The sequence below is a fragment of the Pipra filicauda genome, unplaced genomic scaffold, assembly GCF_003945595.2.
Source record: "Pipra filicauda isolate LSUMZ 115617 unplaced genomic scaffold, ASM394559v2 scaffold7_size6619720_pilon, whole genome shotgun sequence".
Taxonomy (NCBI): domain Eukaryota; kingdom Metazoa; phylum Chordata; class Aves; order Passeriformes; family Pipridae; genus Pipra; species Pipra filicauda.
In genome coordinates this window covers 5,526,043-5,542,961 of record NW_024104976.1, presented here as the reverse complement: position 1 = coordinate 5,542,961, position 16,919 = coordinate 5,526,043, and the positions used below count along the sequence as shown (strand labels likewise).

At 40.0% G+C, this 16,919-nt stretch overlaps 1 protein-coding gene across 1 annotated transcript in view; it reads left to right on the top strand.

The window, feature by feature from the left end:
* Window positions 1-16,645, top strand: part of THSD4 (thrombospondin type 1 domain containing 4) — a 99,438-nt gene extending 82,793 nt beyond the window's left edge. Inside the window, exons 9-12 of the mRNA XM_027736915.2 lie at window positions 7,738-7,911; window positions 10,414-10,593; window positions 13,370-13,514; window positions 14,369-16,645. Coding sequence (XP_027592716.1) covers window positions 7,738-7,911; window positions 10,414-10,593; window positions 13,370-13,514; window positions 14,369-14,511 — 642 coding nt within the window. The 3' untranslated portion in view covers window positions 14,512-16,645. The remainder of the gene's footprint in view (window positions 1-7,737; window positions 7,912-10,413; window positions 10,594-13,369; window positions 13,515-14,368) is intronic.
* The last annotated feature ends 274 nt before the right edge of the window (window positions 16,646-16,919 follow it).

Below are 16,919 nucleotides of genomic sequence, written 5' to 3'. Positions count from 1 at the left end.
CCAGAGAGCAAAGAATGGATTTTGTTACCTTCTCAGTTTATATAAGTGTACAGATTCATTTCTTCCAAATGCTTGCTACTGTAGTTGGCATTGTTCACCACCACTTCTGCCAGCAGTGGGTTTGGATTCACAAAGAGGATGTAAGGAACAGCTTATTTCAGGAAAAAAACGTAGATTTGAGCTGGGATATGCATGATCTTCTAAGATTCACACATACCTCATAACTGGGGTGTTCAGAGGAGCCCAGTGGCAGTGATTGCAGTGGGAGTCAGTGGAATAAAGGAGTAGTCAGTAGCTTTGCAAAGTCAGGCCTTTGGCATTAGCTTTCTTATTTCGCCACAAAAGGGCTGTTTTGGGGGGTCAGAAGTCTCTCTTTCTTTGTAGAGGAGTGTGTTCCTATTGAAAGACAAGAGGAGAATCCTGCCATGGAGTGGAAGTGGGCATTCCCAGGTGTATGGACTTTGCGTGTGTAATTTCCCCAAACAATTCTTCAAGAAGTGCTTTAAGCCAAGCCACACTCCAGCAATAAGCACAGATCAGCGATGGGCAGCCACAAATGGTTCAGATAAGCAGCCAAAAGTTCAAATGCTTTAAAAAAGCTTGTTCAAACCTCTTGAGTCTGCAAAACTGTGGTGGAAATCTCACAAGAACAGACCTTCTTTGTGAGATTTATTACATGCCTACTTCAAGTCCCAGCTGGAAATACCACAGAACAGTCTTTCCCATTGTATTTTGACATTTCAGCCGTGGCTGGAAATAAGAAGTAAAAGAACTTATCCTAACTTTTGAGAACGTTGGAACTTTGAAATGGTTGAGTTCAAACTTGGTTACAGCCCTAAGAGGAGGCCTGGTCTGTACTTTCCTGAACCCACTTTGCAAACACTTAATGTGTACTGTTGCACATGCAGCAAGCAGAGATTTCCAGAGGGCTGTCGGAGATCAGTTAAACACGTCCTTTCCCTTTCAGCAAGGGATGTATCAAACCTCCGTGTCCGGATTTATGTGGTACATGGGGCATTACAATACAGCCTTGGTTAATTAGTGAAACATCAAGAAAAATCACAGTAACAGAAAAATTACAGTTGTCTTTGCTGCCAACAGATGTTAAATTTCAGGATTTGATAACTGTGGTACATGTGTGCAGAATTTGACAAGGGTGTTCTTTAACAGTGTTTTAAAAATAGAGCGAGATCTAATTTAGGGATGCTGGAAAGATTTTGGGTTTTCTTATTTTACTGAAACCTTGCAAAGTTTTAATTGATGAAAAAAATCATGCTAGTTACCTTTATTTTCATTGATAGTTTCTGTGGTTCTGAATTGGAAGATGATGTCATTAAATTTCCCTAAATGTAACTTTGGCAATATAACATATGTGCACTTAAAACCCTGCAGAGCACATGCAGATTTGTGTGTAAGAGTTGTGTTTCCTTCCCAGGGTGGTCTGTTTGTGGCTTTGCTCTGTAAATAACACTTGGCTGCCTTCTTGCCATGTTCTCCACTCCTGTTTTCCCACAATGTATTTATGTATTTTATGGCCACCTGTTTCCCCCCGTGGCATCGACCTTCTTGGATTCAGTTTCTGCACACAGTGATTCTTTATATATGAAATTAAAAATCCCTGCATGTTCCTGAAACAATGCAGTTCTTGATCTGTGTTATTTTGACAAACAGGTATCAAAGTCCATTGTGTGTGTATTACACACACACACTCTTTTACCTGCAAAGCTTATGACATGTGTGGCCACACTGGTGAAACATGTAAAGGAAGGAGGGAAAGCAATTCATCCATAGGAAACAAACACTTCTTTTCTGAAAAGTATGTACTCTGTCATTTGTTTGTGACCATGTGTTGATATCCCCCAGGCTCAATCTTGAGAGAAATAGAAATTTTTACCCATTTCAATGGGAAAGATTGCAGGTTAAAAGTCTGTAGTAGCAAAGTGAGACCAATCTTATTTGTCTGTGTCTTTATATTTATTGCTCTACCTTGAGTGTAAATAAGAGAATTAACTTAAGTTTCGTGGCTTTGACTTCTGCATGATCTTTAACCTCTTTTGCCTATAGAGGGTCTGGACAAACTTTTGTGATATTTTTATGTGCATTTTTAGAAAGATGGCTTCCTGTCTGCTAATTCTCTAAAGATGTCACACTGCATTAAAACAGCACAGCTCCACCAACCAGCATCCATTAATCAGGAGAGTAAATCTGGTGAACCTTACTGAACTCAGCAACAGAATGGGATTGATGGGAGCAGATGAGATTCTTGCAAACATTTCACATGACTGATTCTTTGACAGCTCTAATTGCTGGAAAGTTTACTTCTCCTGTGGGTCAGAAGTGGGAAACTGCATTCTCCTGATTTACAGCAATGGGAGGCTCACCAATGTTTCCTTGCAGCTTCCAACTGGAGCATTCCCCTCTCGCATTTTTGTTTATTCCTCATTGCCATCTCCTCTGTTCATTTGTTTCTCGTTTTATGTTTACAGCCTACTTAGAAAAGAAGCCAAAATACAAACAATTCTTAGATGTTAATGAGATTCTGCGGCCAAAATAAAACCTTGGGAAGAAAGAAAAAATGCTGCACATCAGGGAACATAATCAAAACAAACCAAACACATGCTCTGGATTTCACTCTTCATTAAAAGGAGTAATGGCAATGCTTCTGTAATAATCTGCCATAAGAGAACTGTAGTGAAAAGAGAACTTCATAAAAATCAGTGCTTTATTCCTCACAATTCTAAAACATTGCCTAACAGGTTTGAGTGGGTTTACTGAAGAGTCAGATGAGGAACCACCAATGAATACTGTACCTTACACTCTTCTTTCACTATTTTTTATTTAATTCTGGGTAGTTCACTTAAAATCTCCTGAATCCTGGGGGGAAAAAAAGAAAAAAAAAACAGGGGAAAAAATTACCATGGAGCTTGTGCAAGAGTTCATTATTTTTTATTACCACTGTTTATTTGTTTTCAGTATAAAATCAAAACAAGATAAAATAGCCCTTTTCATTGATTTCATGTGGAAATCATATGGAAATAGAAGGGTTGCATTCTTTATGTATGAATATGTAACACACTTCGTAACTTGCGATGAAACACAGCCAGGAGAGTTGTGATAGAAGGGGGGCCAAGACCTGCAGAGATTTGTGTTTCCTTCTCTAGAGCTGATCTGGCTGTGCCACAGTTCAGCTGCTCCACATGAAGATCAGCAGATCAAGCCTGCAGGGCAGGAGGAGCCTTCCCTGTGTCCCCGGGAGGTTGGCAGGGCAGGGGAGGTTGGCAGGACAGGGGAGGTTGGCAGGGCAGGGGAGGTTGGCAGGACGGGGGAGGTTGGCAGGGCAGGGGAGGTTGGCAGGACAGGGGAGGTTGGCAGGGCAGGGGAGGTTGGCAGGACGGGCTCACGAGTGGCAGGCAGGGCCAAACCAGGGGCCGGGTTATCAGGCACCGTCACAGGGATGAGGAAGGGCCAAGGGGAAGCTGGAAGTCAGTGCAGTGACAGTCACCAGGGTCAGACACAGCCCAGGGATCCTGGGGCAGGTCTGTGGGAATGGGGCAGTGCCAGGGTCGGGCTGGGAAGGGAGTCCAAGGGTGAGGGATCACTGAACCCCAGGCTGTGGCTGGGAAAAGGCACATCTCTGAGCATGGGCCAGAGCTGAGGTTAAATGGAGACCCCAGGCCATGAGCAGGGGGTGGGTGGAGGCCCCAGGAGAGGCTGCTCTGGTGCACTCAAGCCCTGAGAAGTCCTTACAGCTCTCAAGGCAAGTAATATTTATTATATGAGCCAGAGTAGCGAGGAAGTCTGTTCTGTTCCCTCACATTAACTACTCCTGAGAGCATCAGTATTGTGTGAGTACCAACGGTGTAACCTACTGCATATAAAGTAACTGTGTATGTAAAAGCAATCATGATCCAGCTGAAAGACTAAGACTGTATTTCAGAATGTTTGTTCCCTTGGAAGGCTGCCATGGAAGTGTGAGACCGATCCAGCACCTACTGTGTTGCATAGATGCACTCTGAAGGGGAACAGTTCAAATCTCGGCATCAGAAAATGCTCTGGCAATACATGAGGATATTTCTTGCTACAACACACCCCTTTCTTTTTCGTTTTTTAAGAAATCAAGGCAGCTCTCAGTGGTTTTACATCCTTTGAAAATCTGCCCCAGTCTTGGAACTGTGGCCAGAAGTGAGCTTCTGAAACACAAGTCTGAGTTAATTATTGGGAAAACAAAGGTTACATAATCTGTCCAAAATCCCTCCTGAAATGTGTTTTCTCAGAGTAGGTCAAATAATGCTAAGGAGTTTCATAAATGTATTGGAAACGTAGATCTTCATTTTTATTTTTTGCAGCAGTGTAACATCAGGAGGATGACTGATAAAAATCTTTACTGTCTTGTGGGAAATAATTAAGATGGTGAAGGTTAAAGTGTGGTACATAGAAATCCTACACAAATGGGAATGTTTTACTCAAACTCAATTGGTTGTTATTTAAAAATTTAATTAATGCCAGCAGTGATGCTGAGACCTGAGTGAAAGGGCTCTGGAGGTCCAGGAGAATTCCTGCTGCCACTCTCCTGTGGTCTGTTGCCCCATTTGAGGGTAATGAGTGGGGCTGGCACGTTGGTGATGGGCAACTGGCACTGTTTAAGAGGATTTTTTTGCTATACCCATGTCTTGTAGCTCTGACAAAAATCCAGGCTTCCACTTGCAGTTTTCCAAGTTTGCAGGAACTAGCCTTATTTTCCTGGACTGCTGTTCAGTTGTTTTCTGACAACTATCAGAGCCCTGAATGAGGGGGTTTTATTTTTAGTTTTTAATGGGTATGGAAAGCTTCTGAAATTGAACTCAGGAGGGAAGGACCTCAGGAAGAGGAAAAATGGCAGACTCCTTAAAACACAGACAGAGGTTTCTGAGGAATTTGTGCCAATTAAAACAAGACTGTGAAACAAAATATCTTTAATAATAGGACCAGAATAAAGTTGCAGCTTGTGAAAGTTCCTCACATTTCACAATGTTAGGTTATGGCAGTTGCTATGTATTAATGCAACAAATCAATGGCACCAAATTGAAAGTAGTGGGTGTGTCAGTTGTGAAAACCAAAGGGGAGGATTCATTATCCAAACTCTCCCTACTCCCTGCCTTGCACTTTGGAAATCCATGGCTTTCACACAGAAGATTTTTACTGAAAAGAAGAAAAAAAAACATAAAAAAATAAATACGTAACATGAAACACTCAGGTTGAAGTTTGCTTTGTAAATTCTTAGAGGGCAGTTAATCTGTAGTAAAATATTGCAGCAGAGGGTAGGACAACCCTATACCTTCCCATTTGGTATTTCCTTTGTTATTTGATATGCAAGCCTACCTAGTTCCTACATAATCACTTAAAAGGTAAGACTGTGGAGGTTTTCTGGATGACTGTATAGGCTAAACTTGTTCCCAGCTCTGGTTTGCAAAGCAGAAAAGCAAATTATGTTGTCAAATGAAAATTAGTTAGAAATAAGAAAAGTATTTACAGAGTATATATCTGGTTCTCTGTGCTTAATGTGATTGAATATACTTGCCAAGGACGAAAGGTGAGCAGCCACAAGATGTGTTTCTGCACAGTGGTTTGAGTGGTGGCCATCGAGTGGGGCTCAGCAAGGCCACGTTACCTGAGAGAGGGCTGTTGGACATGGGTGCAGTGTAGTCTCAGTTTATATAAGCAGGAAAGTGGTCACTACTGGCACATTTACATCACTCTTGTGTTTTCAAGATTTTGCCACTTCACTTTGAAAAGGCCTCCTTAGCCATGAAATCTGGTTTGCTGAGGAGGTAGGTCTGTTTTACATATCTGGGTGAAAGTGGACTATTTTCACAGAATCACCAATAAAAAAGGTTCATTATGTTACTTATAGCCATCATTTAGGCAAAGCTTAATTACTTGATCTTGCAGATGAAGGAAGAAACCTGAATTTCTAGTTTTTCCAAAACTGTACTTTGTTTCTTAAAAAATTTGCTTTACAGAGTTGAATCACTTGTTAGTTTTGTAGGCATTCCATTTCAGTAAAGCTTTGCTATCCTGTTTGAACATCTTGTGAAAGGAATCAACTTGCTGATAGGAAAAACATTTTTCTATTCTGTGTCTGTGAGATAAATGTAACATGACTAGATGTTTCACACAGGTTACCAGTGTTGCTCAGTGAATAAAGAGCAGTTTACAGCCGATTGTACTTTCAGTCACTGGTCCCTCTGGAGAAGCTGAGTGACTGTATCTGTTCACCTTGTTATTAACAGTGGTGCTCTCATGGCATCTGCTGTCCTGTAGTTGAACTCCTGGAAGTGAACCCTGACACTATTACCAGTGGCAGCCAAATCAAGCTGTGGTCAACTCTGTGTCTGATTACCAGCTTTTTGAATCATTCTTATTTAATAAAGTTTAAAAAGTGCTCCAATGCAGAGTTATATTCATCCACAAGGAATGTGGTGTTCATTGTGGAAGAAAAACACAGTTTCTCCTAATTTCATGGTATGTTAAACATAAAATCTGAAATAGCAATCAAGTGCATCCTTTTCTCCCATAGATTGCATATTTACTCGTGGTTTTCTTTGCATGTGTGATAGAACTGCTGTGTTTAAATTCCATTATATACATATCTTTCAGTGAGCTGCACATAGGTTTTTCTTTGTATTAATGGTCCAGACACGAAAGGGAAGAGTAAGAAAGAATTAAGCAACAAAAGAACAGTCTAACACAGGAATTTCTTACTTCCTTGACATATTTCTGGTTTTTAGATGTCAGTAGTTTGATGCTGCCTAGAACAGTGGAATATCAGAGATTTCCTGCTACAGTAGATAAAAGAGCAAACTCCAAGGGCAAAAATGGAATTTATCCTGTATGATTTATGGATGACATGCATACAGTCTCTGAATATGTGACATGAGACTCTGCATATCACTATTTAGTAAGAGCTTTCAGAATTTAGCAGTGGAACTTTGAGAATGGTAAATGTTAGTTGCTGGGAAGTCATAGCATTAAAAAGCAATATTGAATGTACCTAAAATTCTATGGCTACCTCTTCTAAGACTAATTAACAATTTACAATTGAAACAGGTTAGACAAAAACTACTGGTAGTTAACAGTTAATTGCTGAGGATTTACCTCAATCTTTTGAAACCACCTGTCAAAAAAATTTATATTTTTCTACTCAATTGTGCTGTCATATTTTGTCAACTTGTGGAACATCCAGGATGTGCTACACAGTCATTTTACTCCCAGTGCCACAGCCCTCAGAGTTTTCCTTGCCCTTTCAAGCAGTGTGAGATCCACCTGGCTGACAGCTTGAAGTGGTCAGAGGAGAAACTCAAGAGAACAAATCAAAGGCTGAAGTAGGACTGCTGTCTGAAAAGCCCTTTATGGAAATTATCTGCTCTCAGAGCTATCAACTGAGATGCAAAAAGATTAATAAAAATAAAACTGAATGAATTTACAGGCAGGAAGAAGGAAGGAAAAAATAAGAAAGCTATTACAAAGCTGTAAAACAAGAGATGTCTTTCTTAACTAATCCTTTCATTTTTGACTGTAAAGACAGGTGCTGCTTGTGCTTTCAAAAGTGTGAAACTGTGAGACGATTTCCTACAGCTGAATGCCAAGTAAAAATAAGTGACTTTGCATAACCTGCTTTCCTTTCGTGGCTGTTGCTTCTCGCGGGGATGCTGTGCAGTGTGGGGGGCAGTGCAGTGACCGGGGTGTGTTTTCCCGCAGTGCTCGGCAGAGTGTGGGGCCGGGATCCGCACGCGCTCCGTGCTCTGCATGACCAACCACGTCAGCAGTTTGCCTCTGGAGGGCTGCGGCAACAACAGACCCTCGGAAACGACCCCCTGTAATAATGGACCCTGTGCTGGTAAAGTGGAGTGGTTTGCTGGGGGCTGGACACAGGTGAGCCAAGTGCTATATCTGACGTACCTACTGGTTTTCTGCTGGTATTTTAATTTAAAACTCGTATTTTTGTGCAATAACGATGTGTGCCATAAGGTATTTCTACATCTCTGTGGAATATTTGGGTATTTTTTCCTGTATTTTGCTCAGTTGATGTTCAATAATTTTCAGCACCTGCTGTTGTTTTTTTTTATTTTGATGAAAATAAGATTTTGTTCTTCTCTTCTCTGTACTTTTTTTTTTTATTTTTCGTCTCCTGACCCAATGTATTTATAAAATGGAAGATAACAGAATGCTGCTTAGCATATTCAGGTGAACACTAAAGCAACAGATTTGCATCTTTTAAAGTAAAGCCTTTGTGATCATGCATGCATGCAGGGAGATATATACATATATATATATGTATATGGGATTTCCAAGTAAATAAGACAAAAACTAATGGTTAATCCCAAAAGTTTTCTTCAGTACTGTTGTTCCTCTGCTAGAACAAGCAAAAGAACCAAACTTGGTTAGTGGCCTGTATCCTGATGCCCTTTCCTCAGGGTAAATTCTTCCCTTTATCCCCACCTCAGTAGCCCTTTAGGAGCTGCCACCTTGTGCCCGGGCATTTCTGTCCCTTGCTGAGGGCTCTGGCACAGCCTGGAGAGCTCTTGAGAGTGCTGGTGCCAGCCCTGGCTGGAGCTGGGCTGGTAACTCACTGCCCTGCAGATTCTGAGACCCTTCCAGCTGATAAGGAGCTGGAAATTAAACTGGTACAGCTGAGGTGGAGATTGCAGGGCTACTGCTATGCTAATGCTTCTGAGTGTAAGCGATAATCGGTTTTATTGTATGACAATAACAAATTCACATTTCAGAAATACTTATCTGCAGTTCTAATGGCAGATGAAATCAAGGCTTGTCACTTAGACCTCTCCAGCTGATTGAATGGGAGCTCTGGATCCATTTTTGCTGCCCCAGGAGAGGTGTTCAGTAAAGGCATCCAAACTTCCCTGGTCTTTCAGGTTGATTCGCCTTCTTTCTTTGCTTGAGATTGAACTGTTCAGTGCACACCAAAGGTACAGAGTCTTTGCTGTGTGTCATCTGAAAGCAGTATCTGACAGCATCAAATCCTGGCTTCTAAATACCCAAATGCAGAGAGACAGTCAGCAGAGCAGAGCAGGGGGAGCACTGGATGTTCAGGCTGGATGTTCACAGCCTGTCTTCTGGAGGAACCGCTAAACGGAGCAGCAACAGAGATGTTTGGTGTTAAACAAAGTGCAGTTACTGTACTTCTGGATTTATTTGGGTGCATTTATCTTAAGGTTCTTTGTTCAGCTCAAGGTTTTTGTGGGAATCTGGTAAAGGGATTGTAAATTCTACCCAAAATATAAATAAAATCCCCACTGCTGGTAACATATGATTGGTTTAGGCTAGAAAAAGCCTTCTGAAAATCATAATCCTTTATGCAACACAGAAACCCGTATGTTGCTGGAATCATCTTCTAAAAGCCTTTTTACAAGTGCCAGGAACAGTACTGTGTGTGTACCTAACCTTTAAATGGACAGTAAGAATCCAAGTGAGTCAAATTTGCTTTTCAGAACTGGAACCAACACTACATCACACAGATACTTGCAAACATGAAAATAACACCCTGGCAGATCAAGGCACTTTCTAAGAACAACACAGAATGTGGAGCTTTGTAAAGCTCCAAAACTGTGCTCTAACCTTATAACCCTCAAAAGTTCAGTACAGTACATACAATCCTGCTTCAGCGAGAAGCAGTTTATGGAGAAAGTGAGTTATGCTTCTCTTTTGATTAGAAAAATAAATAGCAGTTTCTTTTCTGTAGCTACAGGTGAAACGACACTTTCACATTTCTCCAAAAATATACTTAGAGTCCTTATTCATTAAAATAATTAGAGATATGTTTTGAGTCTGTGGTACCACATGGAGTAAAAATTCACAGAAGTATCTTTTTTATTTCTATAGCTGTTTTTAAGATTTAAAATGAAAAAAAAAATTAAATATGTAATACCTGACACAGTCAGTAGTCACTTGATGAATTAAATCACTACTATATCCTTCAGCTTTTTCTTGTACTGGTACTTAACTGGGACCAGTGGCTGCTTTGTTAGTACTGCATACAAATAATAACAGTAACCCAAGGTTTATCCAGGCTGCTATTCTAATTCTGAGAGAGAAAAATCTTACTGCAGGATCTTAAGGAACACTTTGCCCTTTTCCTTTCTCTTCAAGTCATGTGCCAGTGATGGAAGGAAAGATATAGTGAAGCTCATTTTTTCTGAGAAAAAAACATATGAAAGTGAGGAAATGGGTTTTGGATGTTAGTGTCTAGATAGGTGCCCAGATCTTACTGTTTGAATATTAACTTAAAATGCAAGTACACATGTGTGCAAGGGTGTGTGCTATTTTATTTCAGGAACAAACGTTACTTTGTAAGCAAGCTGAAGGACGTAAGTAGAATAACAAATTCCCCCCCTTGTTTTTTGTTTTCTGATACAGTGCTCTTCTGAATGTGGCAGTGGAACTCAACAGAGAGAAGTCATTTGTGTTAGGAAAACTGAAGGTAATTTTGATGTTTTGGACCCCTATGAATGTTCATATTTGGAAAAACCTCCCATCCAGCAATCCTGCTACCTCAAACCGTGTGGATCTAAGTGGTTTCATACAGAATGGAGCACAGTAAGTCTCTCTTGCTTTCCTCTGTCTCTATTTTGTTTGATACAGCTTTCTCCATTCATACTGAAAGAGAGCCACTGATCATGACACTGACTTTATTTTGCACAGGAATGACACTAAAAAGAAAGTAAACCCTTTATCCAGTGGAGCTTAGGAAAGTTAGGAAATACCTTGACCAGAAGGAGACGCTGCATAGTTGTCTTTTCATCACTCATCTCTTCTTCAGAGAATCTTCCTGTTTTGCCCCTTATAATGAGACAATGTGTACCGAGAAGTTCCTTTCAGATCTCTGATTTCATTAAAATTAAGGGGCATTTAATAAAGAATGAGGGATGTATTTGGTTTTTAAAGTCAGTTTTGCCATAATATTTTACTGTAAATTCTTCACTGTAATACTTAGGACTTTATTGAGAGAAAATGTAGAACTCAATGTATCTTCAGTTTCCCCTGAAAGTGGACCAGCTGCACTGACCAGTGTGCCACAAAATGCTTTGGTTTTATCTGTCTTTCCATCATTTCCTATACCAAATAAAGCTTATTGGATTTTTACCAGAAAAAAATCAGCATTTTTCCCCTACATGAAAACGAGGAAGTTCATTGTCATCTTAGAATGAGATGACATCATATCTCATGCAGTAACTTAGACCCTTCTCTGAGCCTTAAATCAAATTCCCAATGACAGCTCTGAAATGTGGATGTAACTCAGATGCCTTTAGTTTGAGTTCCCTTGGTCGGGAACCTTTGGAAATATCTCATCCACATGACATGAGAGAGAAATTATTTTGATTTTTCTTTTTGCTAAATGCTCAATTATTTGACTGGCCTGCTGGCAGCACTAGAAAGAAGAGAAGGAGGTAGAATGTTTTTAACAAACTAAGTCAGCTGAAGGGAATCCTGTTTTTTTTCCCTTAATTGCAGGTATAGGTGCTTATTTGACAGCAACATCCAACTCAAGTTCATAATAAAGCCATGCAGATCAAAGCAGGTTCTTTGGTGTTGCTGGAAGTTCTTCGGATTGTTTATGGAACTGTTTAGATTAAATAACTTCCCCTTAGCAAACCCATTTTCAGTTGTGAACCTGTGGATGTGTAGCCACAAGAGACAGAACCGTCTGCTTCCAGAGAAGGCAGCAGAGTCCCTGTGCAAGTGAGAATATGTGCTTTCTGCAGGCACAAGGAACAAGGTGCTGACTTCCTCAGGATCTGAGAGGTATTTAGGGATCCCTAGAGATCCCTTCCTGAGAAATGGCATCTAGAAATCCTTAAAGGTCTAAGCCTTTGTGACCATCTTCACTGTAGGAAGAAGTACATCTGCTAGCAGAGGTCTTATAAAATCACCTTGTGTTTCAGTTCTCTTTCTGAGCAAGCTGTTCTGGTTGAAGGTGTCCCTGCTCACTGCAGGGGGACTGGATTAGGTGGCCTTCAAAGCTCAAACTATTCTATGATTCCATTCTATATTGTTACAGTTATCAACAGAGTATGTGGCATTTCTTACTGTTAGAGCTGAAGAGAAAGGATGAGGGGTTAGCTGGGAGCAGAAGAGCTGACCCAAAGCCCCTGTTCTAGGTTTGGGAGCTGTCAGGTTCAACTCTTCAGACCTTTTGTATGACCTAAAATAAATGGCACGGCCTCTCAGTCAGGGGGGTCAAATGGCTGGGTTTGTGTGCAGTCTGTTGGGTGTCTTGGTTCCACTTAAAGTGCTTAAGATCTCTACAAACCTGAACTGAAGCTCTTATTGCTGCCTGTGGAATAATTACAGTATTCTATATAGGCATGTAACAAGAGTAATGCTGGAAAAAAAGGTGTTCTATTAGTGCCCCAGAGCTACCCTTTTGAAAGGTTGTATTAAAGATGAAAGAGCAGTCTAAGAATATAATACTGAGAATACTTTGGTCAGTTTGTTATGATCATGATAAGTTGTTTCTGCAGCATTAGGAAAAGAAGTAATTATGCCAAAAAAGTCAGAAAGAAGACATTCTTACTAGTTCAGGGCTGTTAAGGTTTTAATCATTATAAATTACCCAGATGTAATTAAGTTTGTGAGCATTAGGTCAAACTGGACAGTGAACCAAATCTCAAAGACCTCACTCAGGCGAAATTCTTGAGGTCAACAGGGAATTTGCTTCAATATGGGCAGAAATGTGTAATAATTGGCTTTAAAAATACCATGACAAGCAAGTACAAAAATCTCTGGCTTCATAACAGACTTCGGACATCAAAAGAAAGTATTTCTGTGCTCCTTCAAAGAAACCTATAATGCTTAGTAAAATTGTGTTGCAGGAGGTGAAAAATACTTGAGTGCCAGAAAAAAAGGCAATTAAAATTATTCCTGCTTGAGTATTATTAAATGGCAAAAGGGCAGTGGAGGGCAGTGCAGTCAAGTAGTAAAGTTCAGTGCGGGGAGTTCTTAAAGTAGGAAATGTGGAAAGAGTAGATTTGGGAGATATGTATAAATAAGCAGAGAACGAGAAGGCTAATTAAAGAAGCAAGAAGCTAACTAATAAATTCAGAAAGGGAACTATCCTGGCTTGCTGTCAGTTGCAGTGTCACCACATTTACTTGTCCAGTTGTTTCTCCTGTGTTCAAAACCGTTTTGGAATCTTTAACAAAATTGCACCTGTATATTATGGGCTGCATAGATAGAAAATAACAAACTGTAGTGGTGAAGTTGATAAAAGGCTCCAGTGATGCCTGGGTCTGGCTTCAAAGTTCCCTTTTCTTTTCTTTCTGTATTTACACATCTCATATTGTCTTCATGAACTTCAGCTTAATTGTTTCAGTGTTCCAAATCCTGTGAAGGAGGATTTCGGGTCCGGGAGGTGCGGTGTCTGTCAGATGACATGGCAGCCAGTTCCCAGTGTGACCCACAGCTGAAACCCGAAGAGAAAGAACCCTGCAACACACAAGATTGTGTCCCTGAAATAGGTAAGGAAGGGGCAGCTTCTGCTTTAACTATGGATCTCCATCTAGTGGAGAAAATATTTAGTAGTCTTGAAGAGTGTATTTTAACAGTGTGTTTTCTTTATTGAGTACAGAGTTTTATTTTTACACAAAATACAGCTCTTTTCTGTGCTGTAAAAGTAGGTTTTCATTTCTGATTTAAAATGTTTTCCTAGTAACGTGTAAGAAACTGGCTTACTTTTGAAGTTGCTAAGAATGTGAGAGATCTGCTTCTGTGAAAATGCTACATACAGGGTGTTTTTCTGCTGTCTCCTTGCATTCTCCAAGGTTTCTCTTGCCAGAGTCTTTAAAACAGAAAGAGGATCATGTATGATATGTATTTGGTAACAAGTTCTGTAAGAACCAACGACATTAAACTAAGACATTAAGTGCAATTAAGCAGTTTTCTTTTATATATATATATATATATTAAATATACACATACAGACAGTTTGGTTTTGGAATTAGTCATTCAGCTCCTACAGATTTGATTTTAATAGCAATGAGAGTGGCAAAGGCAAGAAAGATACATAGTTTAGAAACAGTTTTAATGTTCTACGACAAGTTGCAGTTGAGAATTATACTTTAAGATAACTACATAAAAAAAATAGGGGAACTGGGCATGGGTACATTTCTTCCATGGTTTATTTATTTTTCTATTATAATGTATAAAATCTTGAATAATCTGACTTATTTGCATAGGTAGCTTATTTTGACCCGAGAACGAATGTTTAAATACAGATCCAAGGGATTTTACGTGGTAAAAAGAAAGGAGATTGCTTATTTGTTGCTCCGTTACTTCTTTCTTCAGTTCCCTGTCTCTCCTTTTTCCTCCACAGATGAGAACTGCAAAGATAAATACTACAACTGCAATGTGGTGGTTCAGGCCAGGCTCTGTGTCTACACCTACTACAAGACAGCCTGTTGTGCATCCTGTACCCGGGTGGCAAACAGACAGTCGGGGTTCCTGGGCCGCAGATAACAAACACTCTCTGCTCGAAGCAGCCGCGTGGGGCTGCCCGTGGAGCCGGAACAGTGTTACTGCTTTGACTGCAGCAGTCTTAGCTTCTTAGAGAGGGGGGGTTGTATTGCTGAGTGCATCGAGACTATGGTTAAATCTCACACCCTTTCAGTTATTGTGCAGTTATCTCTTTTGTTTGTTGTAAAACCGTGATCTTTTTCAAGCATTAGTTGCTAATGATACTGTTATTTGCACCTGCTCATCAGATAATTATTTAAGGAACATACCAGCCTTAATATTGTGAAATGAATGAAAACTGAATCAATTGCAGCAATTACTGGAGATAGTTGACCAGTGTGGATGCAGCTGCTGCATTATTTTCTGAGTGCTTACTTTTACTTGGTATTTTGGACTGCCTTAAATTAGATGACTAAATCAATGAAACATGCACATGAGAAAAATTACTTCCCGAAGAACCAGACCCTTGAAGACCCATTTGTCAGCAGTTTCTTAGCACTCTACATTATGTTTTTAATTACTTCAGTCCATTCATAATTAGAGTCACTGTTAAGCTCTCTCAGTTGTACTTTTAACTAATGTCCTGTCCTCAGGCAGTAAATATATACACACTTAACTGCCAAAAAGTGCCTTTATATTTAATTCATAAACTCTTGAAGATACACTTTTCTAAGTTTGTATGGATTTTAAAATAATTACCTACCAGAGTGACACTAATGTCTAGCCCTTCAAGTCTTTAACAGCTCCATCTGTCAGTGAGACACATTCAGCAGAGAGGTGAAGAGCCTTTGCTGATGGAATAAGTGATTGTTTCCCCAGGCGAGGTCTCTTCCCTGTAGGACAGTTATTTCAGTGAACTGGGATCTTGCCTGATCCTTTGTCTCTGCACTATTGCTTAACAACTACCATACCAAAGTACTTTGTCCAGACCTAGTCTGGATGTGTCACCAGTTTCTGAAACCACCACCAAAGGATGCAGGCCTGTGTGCTTTGTAGTCGTGTGTTACTCGTGGTGTCAGGCAGCGGTGTGAGTGTAGTACCTGAGTATCTGTCAAGAGATCTTGGCTATTGACATTCTTCAGGTTTTGATCGGTTGTTACAACATATTTGCCTTTTTTCACTTAATGTTTCATCACACAGATCTATTTATACCACTCCTTTTCTGTTACTCAAGAATGGCTGCAGACTAAGAGCTGAATTTAAGTGGTGATTTTTCATTTCTGCAATTACCATACTCAGCCTTGGGACTTGCTAAAAGCAAATAGGGTGTGCTGTGCAGGGCAGATCAGTTTTTGCATTATCTGCATGTTCTCTAGCCTTTGCTTGAGAGGTCTTTCAAATGTGTAAATAAGGCTGAAGGAAAAAAATGAACACCACTGCTTATTCAGCTGTTTATTACAGCATATTTTTTGTAAATTAGTGATGCTCAACTATGCATCTCTTTCTAAGGTGCCTGATGTCTGAGTTGAAAAACAGCTGTGACAATCATGTTCAGTCACTCCCAGAGATGTGATATAACAGTGGTTAAGGTGTCCTGCTACTGATGCAGACCCATGTTTGAGCCTCACTGTGTGTTCTTTTCTTCTTACTGCTCTGGTGGAGAGGACGTGGAAAGGGAATGGAGCTCTGGGAGGCAAAGGTTGCTGGGTGTGGTACTGCTCACGTCAGGGTTTGTGCTGGAAGCCACAGGAAGGTGGAATTCCTGTAGTCTAAAAGCTGCCTTGAATTGAGACAAACCTTTGAATTTTTTGATTCAGTCACTCGTGAAAAATATATTTTAGACATGATGAACTACCACTGTTTGGCTAAAGGAAATTAAAGGAAAAAGTGTTTCCCCTAGAATTTGAAGTTATCTTTGTGACTATAAACCAATCATGTCTTTGGCTGTTTCTGTACACCTTAGCTTAGGCTTTTTTACTGTAAATAATTTATATAAAATTGTTAGAAACAGAAATGCTAATTAGAAAACTTCTGAGTTCATGAATCTTTTACAGTCCTGTTCCCTTGTATTATGAAGATTTATCCATGAAGATAACTTATAGATTTGTGATGATATTATATTCCTTAGATTCTCGACCAAAGAATGTTATGGAGACAGTGCAGTGTAAACAACTCTGGAATCCAGTATTTCTAAATACAGATTTTCATCTGTGTATCTCATTGCAACAAATTTTGACATACATTGTATAATTTTTGTTGTTATCTCTTTTGTCCCAAGGAAGTGTATCCTGTCAGCTTGAGGGAAATACCTGTTCCATAAAAAGGCTTCCTGAAAACCCCAAGGCAGAGGAGATGCAGAGAGCTAATCAGGTTTGCAGTCAGTCCATGGAAAATTATCTTACACACGCTTCTGGCTGTGTGTGACTCAGCACACAGACATGAGATCCTCCTGTTTTATAAGATATGTTATT